Source organism: Podarcis cretensis, assembly GCF_951804945.1.
Source record: "Podarcis cretensis genome assembly, chromosome: 5".
Classification (NCBI taxonomy): Eukaryota; Metazoa; Chordata; class Lepidosauria; order Squamata; family Lacertidae; genus Podarcis; species Podarcis cretensis.
This window is the reverse complement of record NC_137174.1, coordinates 73722487-73738514: the sequence shown is the minus strand read 5'-3', so window position 1 is coordinate 73738514 and position 16028 is coordinate 73722487. Positions and strand designations below refer to the sequence as shown.

The 16028-nt window shown below is 41.0% G+C and overlaps 1 protein-coding gene across 1 annotated transcript in view; it reads left to right on the top strand.

The window, feature by feature from the left end:
- PID1 (phosphotyrosine interaction domain containing 1) overlaps positions 1-15221 on the top strand; it is a 93058-nt gene extending 77837 nt beyond the window's left edge. The window contains exon 3 of the mRNA XM_079978307.1: positions 13206-15221. Coding sequence (XP_079834433.1) covers positions 13206-13682 — 477 coding nt within the window. The 3' untranslated portion in view covers positions 13683-15221. The remainder of the gene's footprint in view (positions 1-13205) is intronic.
- The last annotated feature ends 807 nt before the right edge of the window (positions 15222-16028 follow it).

Sequence of the window (16028 nt, the reverse complement as noted above, 5' to 3'; positions counted from 1 at the left end):
TAAGTTGAAAAATAAGTGGAATAACAAGCTGGGGAGAGGATGTAATGGGACTAAGAAAAATAATCTAGGCACCTGATTCATTGATGGAGAATCACTTGCCATTATTTAAAACACATCTGCATTTGTGCAACAAATCTCATTACCAATGTGCACATATAAGTGTTGATCTGCAGTAGTGTGTTTTTTAAAAGATGATGCAGAACTTGCACTAACAGATGAGTATGCTTCTTACTCCCCACAGTCTCCAAAATCCCTTTGCCTAGGCTGCGGAAGTGCATATCCAGATGACTCCTTGAGTAAAGTAATCATTTTGCCTTCCTCTGTTTATAAGATAGGAGTTGCTTCCTCTTTTGAGTTTGTTTTCTTGTATCTCTTCGAGTGGCAGTGCCTCCACCTCTTTCTCATCCAAATCTGAGAATAAAATAAATATTTTGTTTAAAAATCTCACTGGAATTGTGTTAAGCTCATGATTCAGATAAATGAGGGAGGAAAAGACTTGAGCTGATACAATTAATGTCTTATGCTGGAGATCTCACTAGCTGCCTAGGTGCTGGGCTTCAATATAGTTTCATAGAAACCAGAGACCAGTGGTGGGCTTGCCTCACACAGCACAAAACTTTCCAAAGTGCTTGGTTTTACTGTTTTACTGTCTTCAGACCTTGTGACACTACTGCAGATGATTATTAATACACTGGATCTGGAATTTCAGGCAATATGGCTCACTTTCTTTCTTTGCTACAGTACTTTATATGCAAAGTGGATAGACTTTCATCCATATGCAATTACTGCAAGACTATAAAATACGATATGGTTAAAGAAAGCAGTAGATTAAAACTACAGTAATTTCAAGAACTTGCAACAGGAACTAAAATCAAGTTTGAATATGTTGCACAGTTATGAAAAAAAGCTGAATTGACAACAAATAATTACAGCCTGTGGGAAGCAAGGGACTTTGCTACCCAATAAATAAGCAGCTCTTATTCTCACTGTGTAGAGAGATGCATATGTTCAAGCGATGCACATATACCAGCTATTCTTATATTTCATTGAACGTTTCATAAGTGCTTGCTTGATGTGCAGAATAGTGTCACACTGAATGTTAATCACTACAAGTCAAGAAAAATGAAGTTACCTCAAAGTCCACTTTCAAAGTCTTCATTTATAAACCACCATGTCCTAAAGGTATGGGAGGGTTGTATGGGGTGAGCCAGCTGGGTAACTACAGACGACCAAAACCCAGCAGTAACGGAATTCTGGAATTAGATTTTGTTGCAACCACTTGAAATTCTGTGGTTGCAACTGTTTGATCAAGCCAATCCAGGCAGATCAGAACATATTGATATGAACAGAACCAGTTCAGCCCAGCAATAAAAGTAGGCACAGGCTGGCTAAAAGCTGCAGCTGCATTGCAGTTACAGTGCAGATACACTTCACAATGGAGAAAGAAATGTGTAAGCCATCTGTCTTATAGTCACTCTTTGACTGCACACATTTTAGTAAAAGTTCCCAAGGTCTCCAACTGACTTGCCCAGAGCAAGGTAGATTGAACCTATGAAAATTTAAAAACAGCAATCAGAAACTAAAGGTCAGTTTTGAGCATCCCTCTCCCTCCGCCTCCCTCCCTCTTTCCTTTAACAAAGCAGAGGTGGTGCCACTGATGCGCTCCATCTTAGCTCCAGACACAACACACCAGTTGAAGACTCCTTCTGCACATAATTTCTAGTTCAAACACTTTGTCAATAGATCCATTTTTTTTAAAAAAATTAAAGTTTATGATGTGGCTATTTATTATAGGTTTGTGTTCACATAGATTCTACTGAAAGAGATACAAAACCTATTATTGCTGTTCTCCAATTACAATCGTCCAGTCCAGTACAACAGTTGAGTGTAGAACTGAATGCCAGCACAAAGCTGGGAGTGGTGAGGGAACAGGAGCACCGTGGGTTTCTTGTACTATATTGTGTTAAAGCAGCCAAACCCTTTAATACTGTCAATGCAATTAGTGATTCATGGAGTAAGAAAATCAAAAAGATGGGTCCCTGCCATGAGGAGCTTACAATCTAAGCTTCAGCAGTGGAGGGGATAGGAAGGGGAAATAACAAGGGTTGCATGTGAGCAAATAAACTACGTGTACTTAATTAAGCTTTGTTGCAGCTGGGAACCAAATTTGATTTGTTTCAACAATTTATAGTTTGCCCATTTGGCAAGGCACTCTAAGCAACTGAAAAGACAAATGTAAGCATTCACATATACAGATTAAAGCAATAAATTATACCTGGAAGCCTGAGTTTCAACTCCTAGGTGCCAGAATCAAATGTGTGGGAGCTAACCTTGTGACCCCAGTCCAAGCAAAATTAGTAATCATGACCAAGCCACAATGAAAGCAGTAGGAATTAATTTGGCTGTCAGGAAGGGAAAGAGGTTTAATCTCCCTTAACCCCTTTAAGTGTTTTTTGTCAACTTACATCTCCGTGTTGAACCTGAAATTAAAGTTGCATTCATTTAAATTTTCTTCTCCACTTCTAAGAACTGTGATACACTACCCATGGCAAAGAGCCGGGCCCAAACTATGAGTGAATATGTTTATTTCTTGGTTTTCCTGCCTATTCCATTTGTATCCTGTCCTCCTTCCTGTGAGATAAGGCTGCTGACATGGAGGTGGGCTTTTTCAGTGATGGCACTGAATGTGATACATTCCCTGCTGAAATAAGAGACACCCCATCTGTGTTGGCATTCTGTTAGCTCTTGAAGACACACCTGTTTGAACAGGTATTCCCCTGACCTCTTTATCCGACTCTCATGTTTTAATTGCTGTGTTGTTTTAAGGACACTTGTTACTGCACCACAGCATATTGCTTCCATTAGTGCCATTGCTCTAGCAGCTTCTAGAGAGAATAATAGAATGTAGAGACCTTGAGGATAATCTAGCCCAACACCCTGCAATGCAGGAATCTCAACTAAAGCATCCATGACAGATGGCCATTCAACCTCTGCTGAAAAACCTCCAAGGGAGGAGAAGGGCCTCCCCCAAATATCAGGTTTGTAAACCCTAAGGGGCTCTGCAAGCCAGTGACCAAGGCACTGAACAGGAGTCATTGTCCCCAGCACCATCTTCTGAATTTGCTTCTCCAGGAAGGAATGGAACTACTGTAAAATACTTCCTCCAAGTCCTGTCCCAGCAAGGCAGCCTGGAAGGATACCATAGTCAATAGTATTGAAAGCCACCAAGAGATCTAGCAGAACCAACAGGAACACACTCCCACCTGTCCAGTTCTTGGCATTAAGTTATCCACCAAGGCGACCAAAGCTATCTCTGTCCCATAACCAGCCCTAGAACCAGATTGAAATGGATCTAGATAATCAGTCTCCTCCAGAAACCTCTGGAGCTGAGCTGCCAGCACATGCTCCAGTACCATATTTTCTATTTCATCTACCAATGTGTAGTAAGTGATCCTAATTCTGCAAGGAGTTTTGATCCAATATGGCACTTGTATTCTTAAAACCTCCTGCCAACCTAGCTGTTCGAAAGCACGTCAAAGTGCAAGTAGATAAATAGGTACCACTCTGGCGTGAAGGTAAAAGGCATTTCCCTGCGCTGCTCTGGTTCGCCAGAAGCGGCTTAGTCATGCTGGCCACATGACCCGGAAGCTGTATGCCGGCTCCCTCGGCCAATAAAGCGAGATGAGTGCCGCAACCCCAGAGTCGGCCATGACTGGACCTAATGGTCAGGGGTCCCTTTACCTATTCTTAAAACACCTTGCAAGAATTCCACAACCAGCAGGCACTAAAGGAAGGGCTAAAAGTCAGTGCTTTGCATGCAGCAAGTCTCCGGTTCAGGGCCTAGCATACCTTCAAGTAGTGCTGGGAATGTCCTCTGGTGAGCCACTGCTAGTTGGTGTAGAATTGGAGACAATATTGAGCTTCTTTATAAGGCAGCCTCCTATTTTCACTAAGTAACTCAGCAGACAGTGGCTTATAGTCCAGCTGTGGTACATATTCTACCTTCTGCCCATTCATGTCATAAAAACCCCCAGTGTGTCTAGCATTGTGTATGACTGGTTTTGTCCTCTCTACAACAAATAGTAAAATACCCAATTACAACAGAATGGCCTCAAAGCAGCAACATGAAATTAAATAGTACATGAATTGGTAGCATTTTACCGTGTTAAAATATCAAGGATCAGCTAAAACCTTTGACTTGAATAAGATTTCATCTTCTAGCCACATAGAAAAATAATTTAAATTAGGTTATTTCCCCAATTCATGTCATTTTCTTTCTTTCTTTCTTTCTTTCTTTCTTTCTTTCTTTCTTTCTTTCTTTCTTTCTTTCTTTCTTTAAAAAACACACACTCCAAACACTGAATGCTGTCAACTCTCATTGAACCATGAAGGTGTTCAGAATTGCGTGCTAGACTGAACCATATCTCCTTGGTAACCCACTTCCGATGCATTATGTGATGTCATTGGTACTGTTAAAAGCAGGCTGTGTTACTTTGTTGTCATTGTCCCCCCCCCTCCCAATTTCGAACATATTTTTACACATTTCTTTTTTAAATGTGATGTTCATTGGATTTTCAGAGAGAAGTTTTAGTGAACTTGTATGTATGCTTTTGGGAACACAGAACGAAAGCATGTATTATGATGTACAAATGAGGCAAATTATTCTCCCACCAGAATCTGCACTTCCTTGAGGTTGCATGCTTATTCTGGAAATTTATGAGGCAGGTATGTGCAACATAAGGTAAAGGTAAAGGTACCCCTGCCCATACGGGCCAGTCTTGACAGACTCTGGGGTTGTGCGCCCATCTCACTTAAGAGGCCAGGGGCCAGCGCTGTCCGGAGACACTTCCGGGTCACGTGGCCAGCGTGACATCGCTGCTCTGGCGAGCCAGAGCCGCACACGGAAACGCCGTTTACCTTCCCGCTGGTAAGCGGTCCCTATTTATCTACTTGCACCCGGAGGTGCTTTCGAACTGCTAGGTTGGCAGGCGCTGGGACCGAGCAGCGGGAGCGCACCCCGCCGCAGGGATTCGAACCGCCGACCTTTCGATCGGCAAGCCCTAGGCGCTGAGGCTTTAACCCACAGCGCCACCTGCGTCCCTATGTGCAACATAGATTGCACCTATTACTTGTCTGGAGGCCTCTGGCATGCACAGGGAGTTCCAAGGAATCATCTCCCCCATTCCATGCCAAGTATCCTCTTGCCTTTCTGTGGTCTTGCAGAACTCTAATATTGCCGGAAAGCCTGTAATTTTTTCTGAGGTTCCTCTCTGTCTGGGACCCCTCAGTTCCCCATCGGCCCACTCTTCACCAAAACTTTGCATTCAGAAGCTCTGTATTAATAATTTGGCCCTTGTGCAATCATACAAAATAATGGCGTAGTACAGCTTAAGTTCCGGTGTAAGTGTGACTATGAAAGCACATAGGAAGCTGCCTTATACTGAATCAGACAATAGGTTCATCTAGCTCCTTGTTGTGTGTACAGGCTGGTAGCAGCTCTCCAGGGTTTTAGACAGGAGTGTTTTTTCCAGCCCTACCTGGAGATGCTGAGACCTTCTGCAGGCACAGCAGATGCCCTGCCAGGGAGCTATTTGTTCCAGACTCACTGAAGCATACAAATTTACCCTATAGCAAGTCAGACTATTGATCTATCTAGCTCAGTATTAACTATTCTCCAGGGTCTTTCCCAGCCTTACCTGAAAATGCCTAGATTTGAAGCTGTGATCATTTTAATGCAAAGCCTGTGCTGCACCACTGAGCTACGTCCTTCCCCATCTACTCTAGTGTAATGTAATAAGCCCTTCTCTTGGTGATTGCTATTTCTGAATCTCATCTTGGTCCAAAGTGAGCAGTATTTCCTCTAATGACAGCTTAGCTAATTAGTCTGCAAAGGCAACCAGTGTTTAGAGGAGTAGAATAAACAAATGTTTGGCTAAATAAATTATATATTTTTGTTCCACATTTTAATTCTGCCCCCAAGTGATTATAGGGCGAGTCACATTGAACTGGTTATGTAAAAAAAAAAAGTCAACCAGTCATTAATCTTGCAGTAGGCTAAGGAATTCACACTTCCTAAATTGTTAAAAACTAGAAGCTACTGAAAATAACCTAAAACTGTTTTGCCTAAATAACATAGACAAAAATGAAAGTCAAGTAGCAAGCAGGAGTGCTAAAAAGAAGTATAGATTATGAAACTGTTCAGCTGAACTAAAAATGCATTTGCTTCAATCCAGAGTCCCTTGTGCATTGTGATTCTTTTAAGTCTCTCAAGGTGACATGGAAGAGCCATATCAGATATCCTTCTGTTTTTAACACTTGAACAGCAGCTGGGAGATGAATTTAATCAGGAAGGGGTTAAACCTTCCACTGCCTGCTATTTCCACAATGGAAATTGTTCCCCAATCTGCTATTTTTTTAAAACGAGGCTGCATTTTAAATTGCATTTAAACCTTTATTTTAAATTGGTTTTTTTCCTATTATGTTTTTATTGTAATTTTACTGGTATTAGCTGCCCTGAGCTCGGCTCTGGCCAGGGAGGGCGGGGTATAAATATAATTTTTGTTGTTGTTGTTGTTGTTGTTGTTGTTGTTGTTGTTGTTGTTGTTGTTATTTTCCCTACAGCAGGAAAACATTAAGGTCCCTTCCCTGGACATCTTCCCCCACTGGCAAGTATCAGCTTTGGGAAAGTGCTTTTCATAGGGAAACTGCTCTGGAGAACAAAGGGCTAGCTTTCTACCCCAACGCTGTGATCCTGATTAGATTTGCCACCTATTAAAATATTCTATTTGCTATTTTTTTTATATATAAAGCCTGGGAAAATGAAAATCAAAAACCAAAATCCTGCTCAAAAAGGAAAGTCTTATATTGTGGTTAGAGGCCAATAGAGTGGTCAGCAAGGCAGGCTTCTCTTAGGACTTTTAGAAGACTTTTGGAAGACATCTGAAGGCAGCCCTGTTTAGGGAAGCTTTTAATGTTTAATAGATTATTGTATTTTAATATTCTGTTGGAAGCTGCCCAGAGTGGCTGGGGAAACCCAGCTAGATGGGCAGGGTATAAATAAATTATTATTATTATTATTATTATTATTATTATTATTATTATTATTATTTATTAGAGGGTGTGCTAAAGCCTAGTCACAGCTTCTGAAAAGGTATCTGAGGCATTTTGGAGACACACAAGAGACTCTCTGTCAAAGGTCAGAATAAAGAGGCATGATTCACAGTCAGGTCTGTCTTCTAGCCTCTCTTAGTTATGTTCTGCTGAGAGCTCAGCAGTATGGAAGCAAAACCACATGAAGCCACAAACTCTTCACATATTATTTGCATGGACATGTAAAGCACATAGAATGCATCTTCTGGGCTATACCTCTGCCCCCATCCCCAATGATGTGTGACTGCCTCCTCTGCTGTCCACATATTAGCATGAGTGACAAAAGCAGGAAGGCCTACAGATGTAGGCTTCCCCACATCCTGGAACTCAGTCATGTAGTCTGCCCAAAGGCTTTCCCTCCTTCTCAGATGGTGGGGCGGGGCAGTGAGGGTGGAGAGCCATGCATGAGCAATAATCTTTACCGAAGGACCCCCCTTCGCCTCTACCAGTGGGACTTGGTGTAGGCGCCCTCAAAATTGTAGGCCTTTGCCTATGAGCCCCCTCTGCCTCCCAAGTTCTGACCTGTGTATGAGTGGTGGTAGGGCCAAGGGTGCAGCTTCACAGTCCCTTTCCACACCCTTTGCCTTTTCATGTGAGCAATGCAAAAAGGAGGCCACAGAGATGCTACACAGGTATTGTAGTGTGAGTTACGGTCATCCTCTATTTGTCAAACATATTGCAAACAGGTTGATTTTGATGCATAAATCATGTTATTGTTTAAATTAATAGCAAATTCTCATTGATTTCATTTAGGATGAAATCTTACCCTAAGTCTCTGTAAGCCAAATAGCCTTTTCACCAGTCCTGCTGAAAAAGAACAACAACAAAAGCTCTAGATACTGCAGTCTTTTTGCAGATTGCACCTTGAGTCAAATATTCATACTCTGTTACAAGGTTTACATGAGAAATGAAATCTTCCTTGACATGGATTTTGCTTTCCCCCTAAAGGTTAGCATATTCACATGCACCTAATAACTATTAATAGTTGAAAGTGCAGCTGTGTTTGAGATCATTGTAGAAGCTTGCCAGTAGGGAAAAGACTTGGATAGAAAATCCCATTTGACAGGAGAAAGGGCAAAAAGAATATAGACAACTTTAGTATGCCAGGAAAGTTGCGTGGGATGCCTTCTTTTTACACACCCTTTGAAAAACTATATGGAGATCTCAACCTACTACAGCATATAATAAAGCAGTATTTTTATATGTGGAGAATAGTGAGATAATAAAAAGCTCTTTATTACTGAAATTTAATAAAATGCTGTTTAGGTGTGCCCCCTCTGTTTCCTATATCATATGACACCTATCATCTACTAAACCTACTAAGAGATGATATAATAGACAAATCATCTCGCAGAGTCTCAAAAAAGTCAGTGAGAGGTTTGACTGTTCGCCCACATGAAATTGGCATTGGTTGTACACCAAGACAGATGACTAGGACTTTATACTGGATCTCTTTTTGAGAAGTGTGATACAAAACAAAGCAGTCCACCGTCACCACTGACTATCCTACTCTGTTGAATTATGACTTGTGGTTCCAACAGTACCATTAGGCAGAGAGTTTGCTGGGGAGGGAAACAATGGGATCATCTAGATATTCCCATTCTCTTGAGCTGCTGCCCCAGCATCAACACTAATGGCTTGTTGCTGGCCTGTGCTAGCTGGCTCAGCGAATTTTCCCCCAATGCATCGCAATCAGCACTGTTGCAGAGGAGAAATCTTGGCTGAGTGGGCAGGCAGGTGCATCCAGCACAGGCTACCCACTCCAGCTGGCATGCCCTGTCTTGCTTGGCTCATGTGACACACACGGCCATCATGTCTGCATTGCAGCATTTGTTGGAGGGAGCAGGGGTCAGGAGGAGTGGGAAGTCACTGATGGCAAGGTGCTGGAAAGCAGAGCTGTATGTGCCATGCAACCTGCCCTATGCTTTCCAGCTCATATGCTGCATTTGAGTGTGGATGAGGATGCTGTCTGGTTACCCAAAGTGAAAGCAGATTCAACTGCCAGTCTGAGCGGTTATTGTATGTGGGATGGAGAAGGGAAACAACTTATTTTCCTTCTTCTCAGGCAGCAAAGTGTATTGCAGGGGCTCTGATTTATAAATATATATCTATAGCTTCCCCACAACTGGATTGCCTTGTGCAATTGCTTGCTGCACTGAACCAAACACCTGTGGGTGTTGAGGAAATGGATATCATACACTTCGGATGATTCTTCTACCTGGTGACTATTAAATTGTACAGGTTTCTGTCGTTTTTACTGGTTTTGAAGAATTAATCTTGCTAAAACGCAGCTCTCAATGTTATTTTATGGTGTGTTGATAGAATATATGTATAACACATGGATATTTTATGTATTTTGTGCTTTTAAAAAAGTATTCCCTCGCTATATGAAATTCATGAGTTGTAAGAACAAAGCATTACAGAAATCAGCAATGATGGCTTATAAAATGCTAGCAGCCTCATACTTGGCACTGCTTGGGAATTCTAAGAAACCAAAATAAAACATAGAAATCAGTGAAATTTTGGAAGGTTCTGTCCACATGGATTCAAAATGGCTTCCAATCGCAGGTAACATAGACCAAAACCTACTCTTGGGAACAGGTGCATGCAGTCAGAGAGCAGCATGGATCTGTTTGAATGCCTTCTTGCAAACAGTCCTGGACTTCCCTTTATAGAGGTAATGTGGCTCTCATTTGGCTAAGTACAATCTGAACGGGGATAGACTTCACATATTAAGGCTTGTGTTTGTCTTCAAAATAACAGTGACAAGTGGGGTAAAAAAGCTTTATTTTTCTGTCTGTTGTATAGTATACAAAATAAAAATATTGCTACTTCAGAACAGTGGAGTTTGCTTAGGTTCTTGAAGCAATGAGGTTGGGTTAGTAAAAAATTGGGGCCTGGCAAACCATAAATAAAAAGAAATATTTTATTTTAAATAGTGGTGATGGGGGAGTTCCTTTGAATATAAGAGTAACCAGACTGGATCAGAGCCAGTGTGGTGTAGTGGTTAAGAGCGGTAGTCTCGTAATCCTGGGGAACCAGGTTCGCGTCTCCGCTCCTCCACATGCAGCTGCTGGGTGACCTTGGGCTAGTCACACTTCTTTGAAGTCTCTCAGCCCCACTCACCTCACAGAGTGTTTGTTGTGGGGGAGGAAGGGAAAGGAGAATGTTAGCCGCTTTGAGACTCCTTAAAGGGAGTGAAAGGCGGGATATCAAATCCAAACTCTTCTTCTTCTTCTTCATGGATTTCAGAGAAGGCTTCCAATGCATACTGCTGTTTGTGGTATCAAACTTCTTTTGGGTAACTCGTGTAAGAATGAAATGTATTGGATTGGCTCTGCAGAGAATAAGCTGAAGGTTACAAACATGGCAGTTTATAGATTTATCTTATTTTCTAAACTATAGACTCAGAAACCTACAACAACTTCAGGATCTGTGAGACTGTTCAGAGGGGGCAGGAAGGGAACTGCTTGAACTCTTAGTAACACCATAAGGCTATGGAAACTTAATTGATTAGAGTAGCGATAGGAACTAAAAATCCAGAGCCTTGTTAACAATTTTAGCTGTTGCAGGTCCCTGTGTTGCCCCAAATGTAAGATGCTTATAGGTGTGACGTTACAGAAGGCTTCTTAAGGCTTTTCATTTTGTGATTTCCTTGCATTTTGGCAGAGAGGGAATGAACCAGCATGGATTTCCAATAATATTTTGTAAGCTTATTCTTAATTATTTGGGTCTCTGAATGTGACACGAACAACCCCTGCAGAAACTCTGAGAGTTGTTTTCATGCTGAGTCCTTGCATGTTACATTAGTATTTAATGATTTTGCACAATGTAAACACATTGCTGTTCAAAGCTATTTTTATAATGAGGAACTTTTTAAAGCCAAAAAATAGAAAAGGAAAATTTACAGTGAACTCTTACAGCAGTTAGTTGCTTGGGATGTGGAAAAAGTAGACCCCATAAAAAAGAGTAGCAGTACATCTATGGACCAATCCAAACATTATGCTAATTACATGAATGCAGTTAATGTGCACATTTTTAATATAGTAGCCTCTTTCTGCTTCTGCTGTGGTCTGACAAAAATTGCTTCTCCAAAAATGTTGTTTGCCTTTCAGGGGATTTTTTCAGGGACATAAAAATCCCCCTCCTCTGCCCTAATGGTCCTAAAACTACTCCAGCATCACAAAGGCTGCTGTTTACTTAACCCCAAAAAACACATTAACTGTACTTGCACAATTATAGTGTCATGTTTGGTTCAAAGCTATATAGCCTGGTAAATCGTATTCATGACGGGACGATGAAGAGTGAGGCTGCGTGGCTGGCACAGCAGCGATTGAAGCTGCCGTCCACACCCCTTCGAAGGCACCTGGTTGGGTGCCTGCCTGTGGGCGTGGTGCGCCAGCCAGGTGAGTAGGAGGCAGGGGGCTAACGCCCCCTGCTTGAGGCGGAGACCGGCTCCCGCCCACAACCACTCCCCTCTTTTGCAGGAGGAGAGTCTTTGTAACTCATTGTTAAAGAATACGATTTCAAAATTTGGCCAAGACTGGATAGGTAAATGATGCCAACCACTTCCCACCAGCACAAACCTCTTCCAGAGATGAAGCAGAACTCTTGGCCATGCATGTATCTCTGTGCCCAGCTCCTGTTCTATCTATACCATTCTCTTTCACCCTTTTTGACCCTCGCTCCTCCAGCACTGGCTATGGCTCTATTTCCTTTCCACTTTGCTTTCAAAACTCCCAGTGAACTCTGTCCTATGCAGCATCTGCTGCTACTTCACTGTTTCCCCTAAGATTCTGGCACCCTAAAGCAACTGCTTAGGTCGACTTTGTAACTAACTAGTTCCAAACTATATATTTTAGAGTTGTGAACTGGACTGTAGTAGTAGTGGTAGTGGTAGTAGTAGTAGTAGTAGCAGTAGCAGTAGTAGTTGTAGGAATAATTTATTTCTACCCTGCCCATCTGGTTATTTTTACAGATCATATTTTAATTTGAGATGTTGAAAAAGACAACACAATGTACATAATAATAATTATTAGCATCTGTAGAGCACTTTTAACACCATTCTGTGGTTTTTATAACAACTCTGTGAAGTGGATGAGTATTATCCCCATATTGTTGAGACTGAAAGAGAGCAGTTTGCCAGAGACCTGCCTAATGGGTTTCTACCTGGTGGTAGAGACAAGAACCGAACCACAAGCGTTCAGATTTGCAGCTCTTTGTAGCTTGTATAGGCATTACCTCTGAACACCGTATACCAGCATGAATAGGAACCATAGAGCTGTGTATGCCATTCCTGCTTGCTCTGAGCTTCCCACGTTGAGTGAGAAGCTTTGAAGGGGGTCTCTATGTGTGTTTGACTATCTTCAAACCTTCCCACTCAGTGCCCCATACTTTGATTAGGATTCCCTGTTCAAGCATAATGCCTGACTAAGCATGTCTTAGGCTGCAGTCCTAAAACACTTCCCAAATAAGTGCAAGCCCTCCTGAACTCATTGAGCCTTGCTTCGGATTAAACATGCACAACATTGTATAATTAACTCACTGTGTTACACCAGTTCACTTGGAATGTATTATTTTAGCACTATTACAGAAGTAAAATTTGAGAGCTAGTAGGAACAGAGTGCTTATCTTCTGTTGTACTTCTACATTTAGAAGCAATCATTGGAAGATAGGCAGACGTAAGTTCAGATTTGAAAATGCTGCTTCAGATCTTTGTATTCTTGTATGATACATACTTAAGTCTAATTGGAAGACAAAATAGGCACATTTTGATCATTACGAAACTAATATGGATGTACTCAGTAGCTGAATATTCAGCTTTTTAATAGAATTGTCAGGTGATGCAATATTTGGATGTACTGTGAATTCAGTAGTTCTAATTCAACGTCAACTAGACTTTGAAAATCCCAAGCTAAAAATTGCTTGAGCTGAGATAGGTTTACAATTTTCAAGTGATGCTATTGGTGTTCTGTGTAAAGATCACAACATGTTGAAATTGAAATTCCAAAGACTTCTGTTGACAAACTTTATTTCCTTTCTATCTCTTTTCTTAGGTTACATATTTGGGTAAAGTTTCCACAACAGGGATGCAGTTTTTGTCAGGTTGCACGGAGAAACCAGTCATTGAGTTGTGGAAGAAGCACACGCTTGCCAGAGAGGACATCTTCTCAGCTAATGCCCTTCTGGAAATCCGCCCCTTCCAAGTTTGGCTTCATCATCTGGACCTCAAAGGAGAGGCCACTGTCCACATGGATACCTTTCAAGTTGCACGTATTGCTTACTGCACTGCCGACCACAATGTCAGCCCAAACATTTTTGCTTGGGTTTATCGGGAGATCAACGATGATTTGTCCTACCAAATGGACTGCCATGCTGTAGAGTGCGAGAGCAAGTTAGAGGCCAAGAAGTTGGCTCATGCCATGATGGAGGCCTTTAAGAAGACTTTCCATAGCATGAAGAGTGATGGACGGATCCACAGGAATAGCTCATCTGAAGAAATGTCTCAAGAACTGGAATCTGACGATGGCTGACTTGAACTCATTACTGGTTAAGCAAAAGCAGAAAATGGCCCTGGGAATAGAAGTATATAGATGAATAAGCAACAGTTCAATGTGGGAGTGATGGGGCACCCAACATGTGACTGATCAGCTTTTCAAAATAAAGAAGCAATTCAGTAAATTCCCTAAAATATATGCATCTTTATAATAACTGCACCACATTGAAATCTGCTGCTGCTGTTTAAAAATGTGACAAAGCATTTTTACTTGTGTTTCCATTTTACCTTCAGCCACAGCTTCCAGCCCCATTTTGGCCCTCACAGTTCAGGCTCGTCTCATAAAGATAATAAATTATTTCAGTTTTGCTTGTTGAAACAAGTGAACAATTCTAATGATAGAATCCTCTAGGATTTGTTGCTAGAGTCTTAATACAGTTGCAAATGGGATCCATTTCTAGAGAAGAAAATACAATTTGGTGGCCTACTGCTAATCCTGTTGACCGTCTCCAGATTGAAGTAGCTACCTGCAGTCTTTTAGATTAACAGCCTGAAAATCTACATAAACTCACATTTCACAGTTTGAATATTCAGAGATGCTTATATTTACACACTATAATCATATGCTATATTTTATTTTATTTTACCTTTTAAATGTACCTGCAGCCACTCATTTTCCACTTTAGCCCTATAGTTTTTAAATACAAACTTGCAGGGATACCAGAAGGCAGGTTGGGGAGCTGGGGGACCTGATTGTGAACTGTTTTTGAATGCCTGGGATGACCGAACCACTGCTGAAGATTGTGAGAGATTGTAATTTGGTAATTAATGATAAACTTCGGTAATTAAGCAGTATATAAATAGCTTCAAAATAAAGATCCTGGATAGTTAATAGTTAAGCTGCCTCATATGCTTTCCCTCAGTTCTGGCATGGTATGAGACCCTTAGTTCCACAGCAGTCTTGCCACCAGCTATGTCCATATTGACCCCACTTCCTTGGGTATCACTTTTTAGGTCCAGTTTGATCACAGGGTGTCTTACAGTGGAAAGGGATCAGGTTTGAAAGCAGATTATTTGTTGTGATTCAAAACCTCATACTAATATTTCCAGAACCCTTTTCTGGTCACAGATGAAAGGGTTCATAACTTGAGAAAGTTGTTTATTTGTTTCTTTTTTTAAAAAATAATAATGTTTAAAGGCCAAGTGCTGATTAATAGGTTGCAGATAATGCTGCTCCTTTATACATATAGTCTTGTTCATAAATCGTGGTAATGTTAGGGGCACGAGGGCACCTTACAGAAGCCTTAAAAGAAAGCTAATCAAAGCAGATAGCTCTAGCAGTCTGTTCCATTGTGTGTGAATATGTAAACTTTGTATGTTTGTGTGAGTGTGTGTATGTGTGTCTGCGTGTGCGATCAGTGTCACAGCATGTAGATTGATCATGGGAACATACTGAGGAGGACTTGCACCTCTTGAAAATAATATGCTTATTGCTTTCCAATGTATGTAAACTATTCTGCAATGTAAAGGCATTCATACTTTAATAAAAAAAAAGGTTTGAATCAAAGATAAATAATTTTAGGCTCTTTGATTTTATGTGTACATTCCTGTTTTATTTCAAATACCATGTCTCACTTTTAATATGCCATTTTACAACGGTAATTTAACTAATTCAAAGTTCTGCTGCAGCATATTAATGGAAGCTTAATATGACTAAAATAACCATCTTACCCTCTAATTAATTGCAATGGTTATTTTATCATTTTCCACTGAACATTAAACCTCAAATTATTGCATTTGAAAATGAGCATATACTTTTATTTTGGCATTCAGAGCCAGAGCTGTAAAGTTTGTTGGAACTGGTGGTAGTGAGATGCTCTTTCTGATTTGCAGAACTCTAAGAGAGGCTGTCCCTTGCTCCTTTCTCTCCACCTCATTTCTGTGGAAGGACAACAGCCTATCTTTCCTACCACTATTCTTTTCAAATGGTCTGCTGCTGACTAGGAGGGCAAGGTATCTGAAGATGCATGCTCAAACACGTTGGTACTTTACATGTCACATTAAACCATACTTCATTTTAAGCTATGGTTTAATGGCAATGTATCCAACCAGTTCCCACTGTTTCCAGGAAGCTTTCTGAGAAACCAGCTTTGCAAATTCACCCTTTGCCATAGTGCCCACATTTGTCTACATAATTGTCGGGGTGCCAATTGCTTAAGCTGCTTGTGAAGGTCTTTTTGCATGAATCACATTGCTAAAATGTGTGTTTTCTTGGCCTAGAAAGAAGTTGGATTCATAATGGTTCTTTTTATTTTAAAAATCCACTTTGTTGAATAGTAACAATATATTTCTTGAAGAAAAATGCCTCTCATTTCTGACCAAT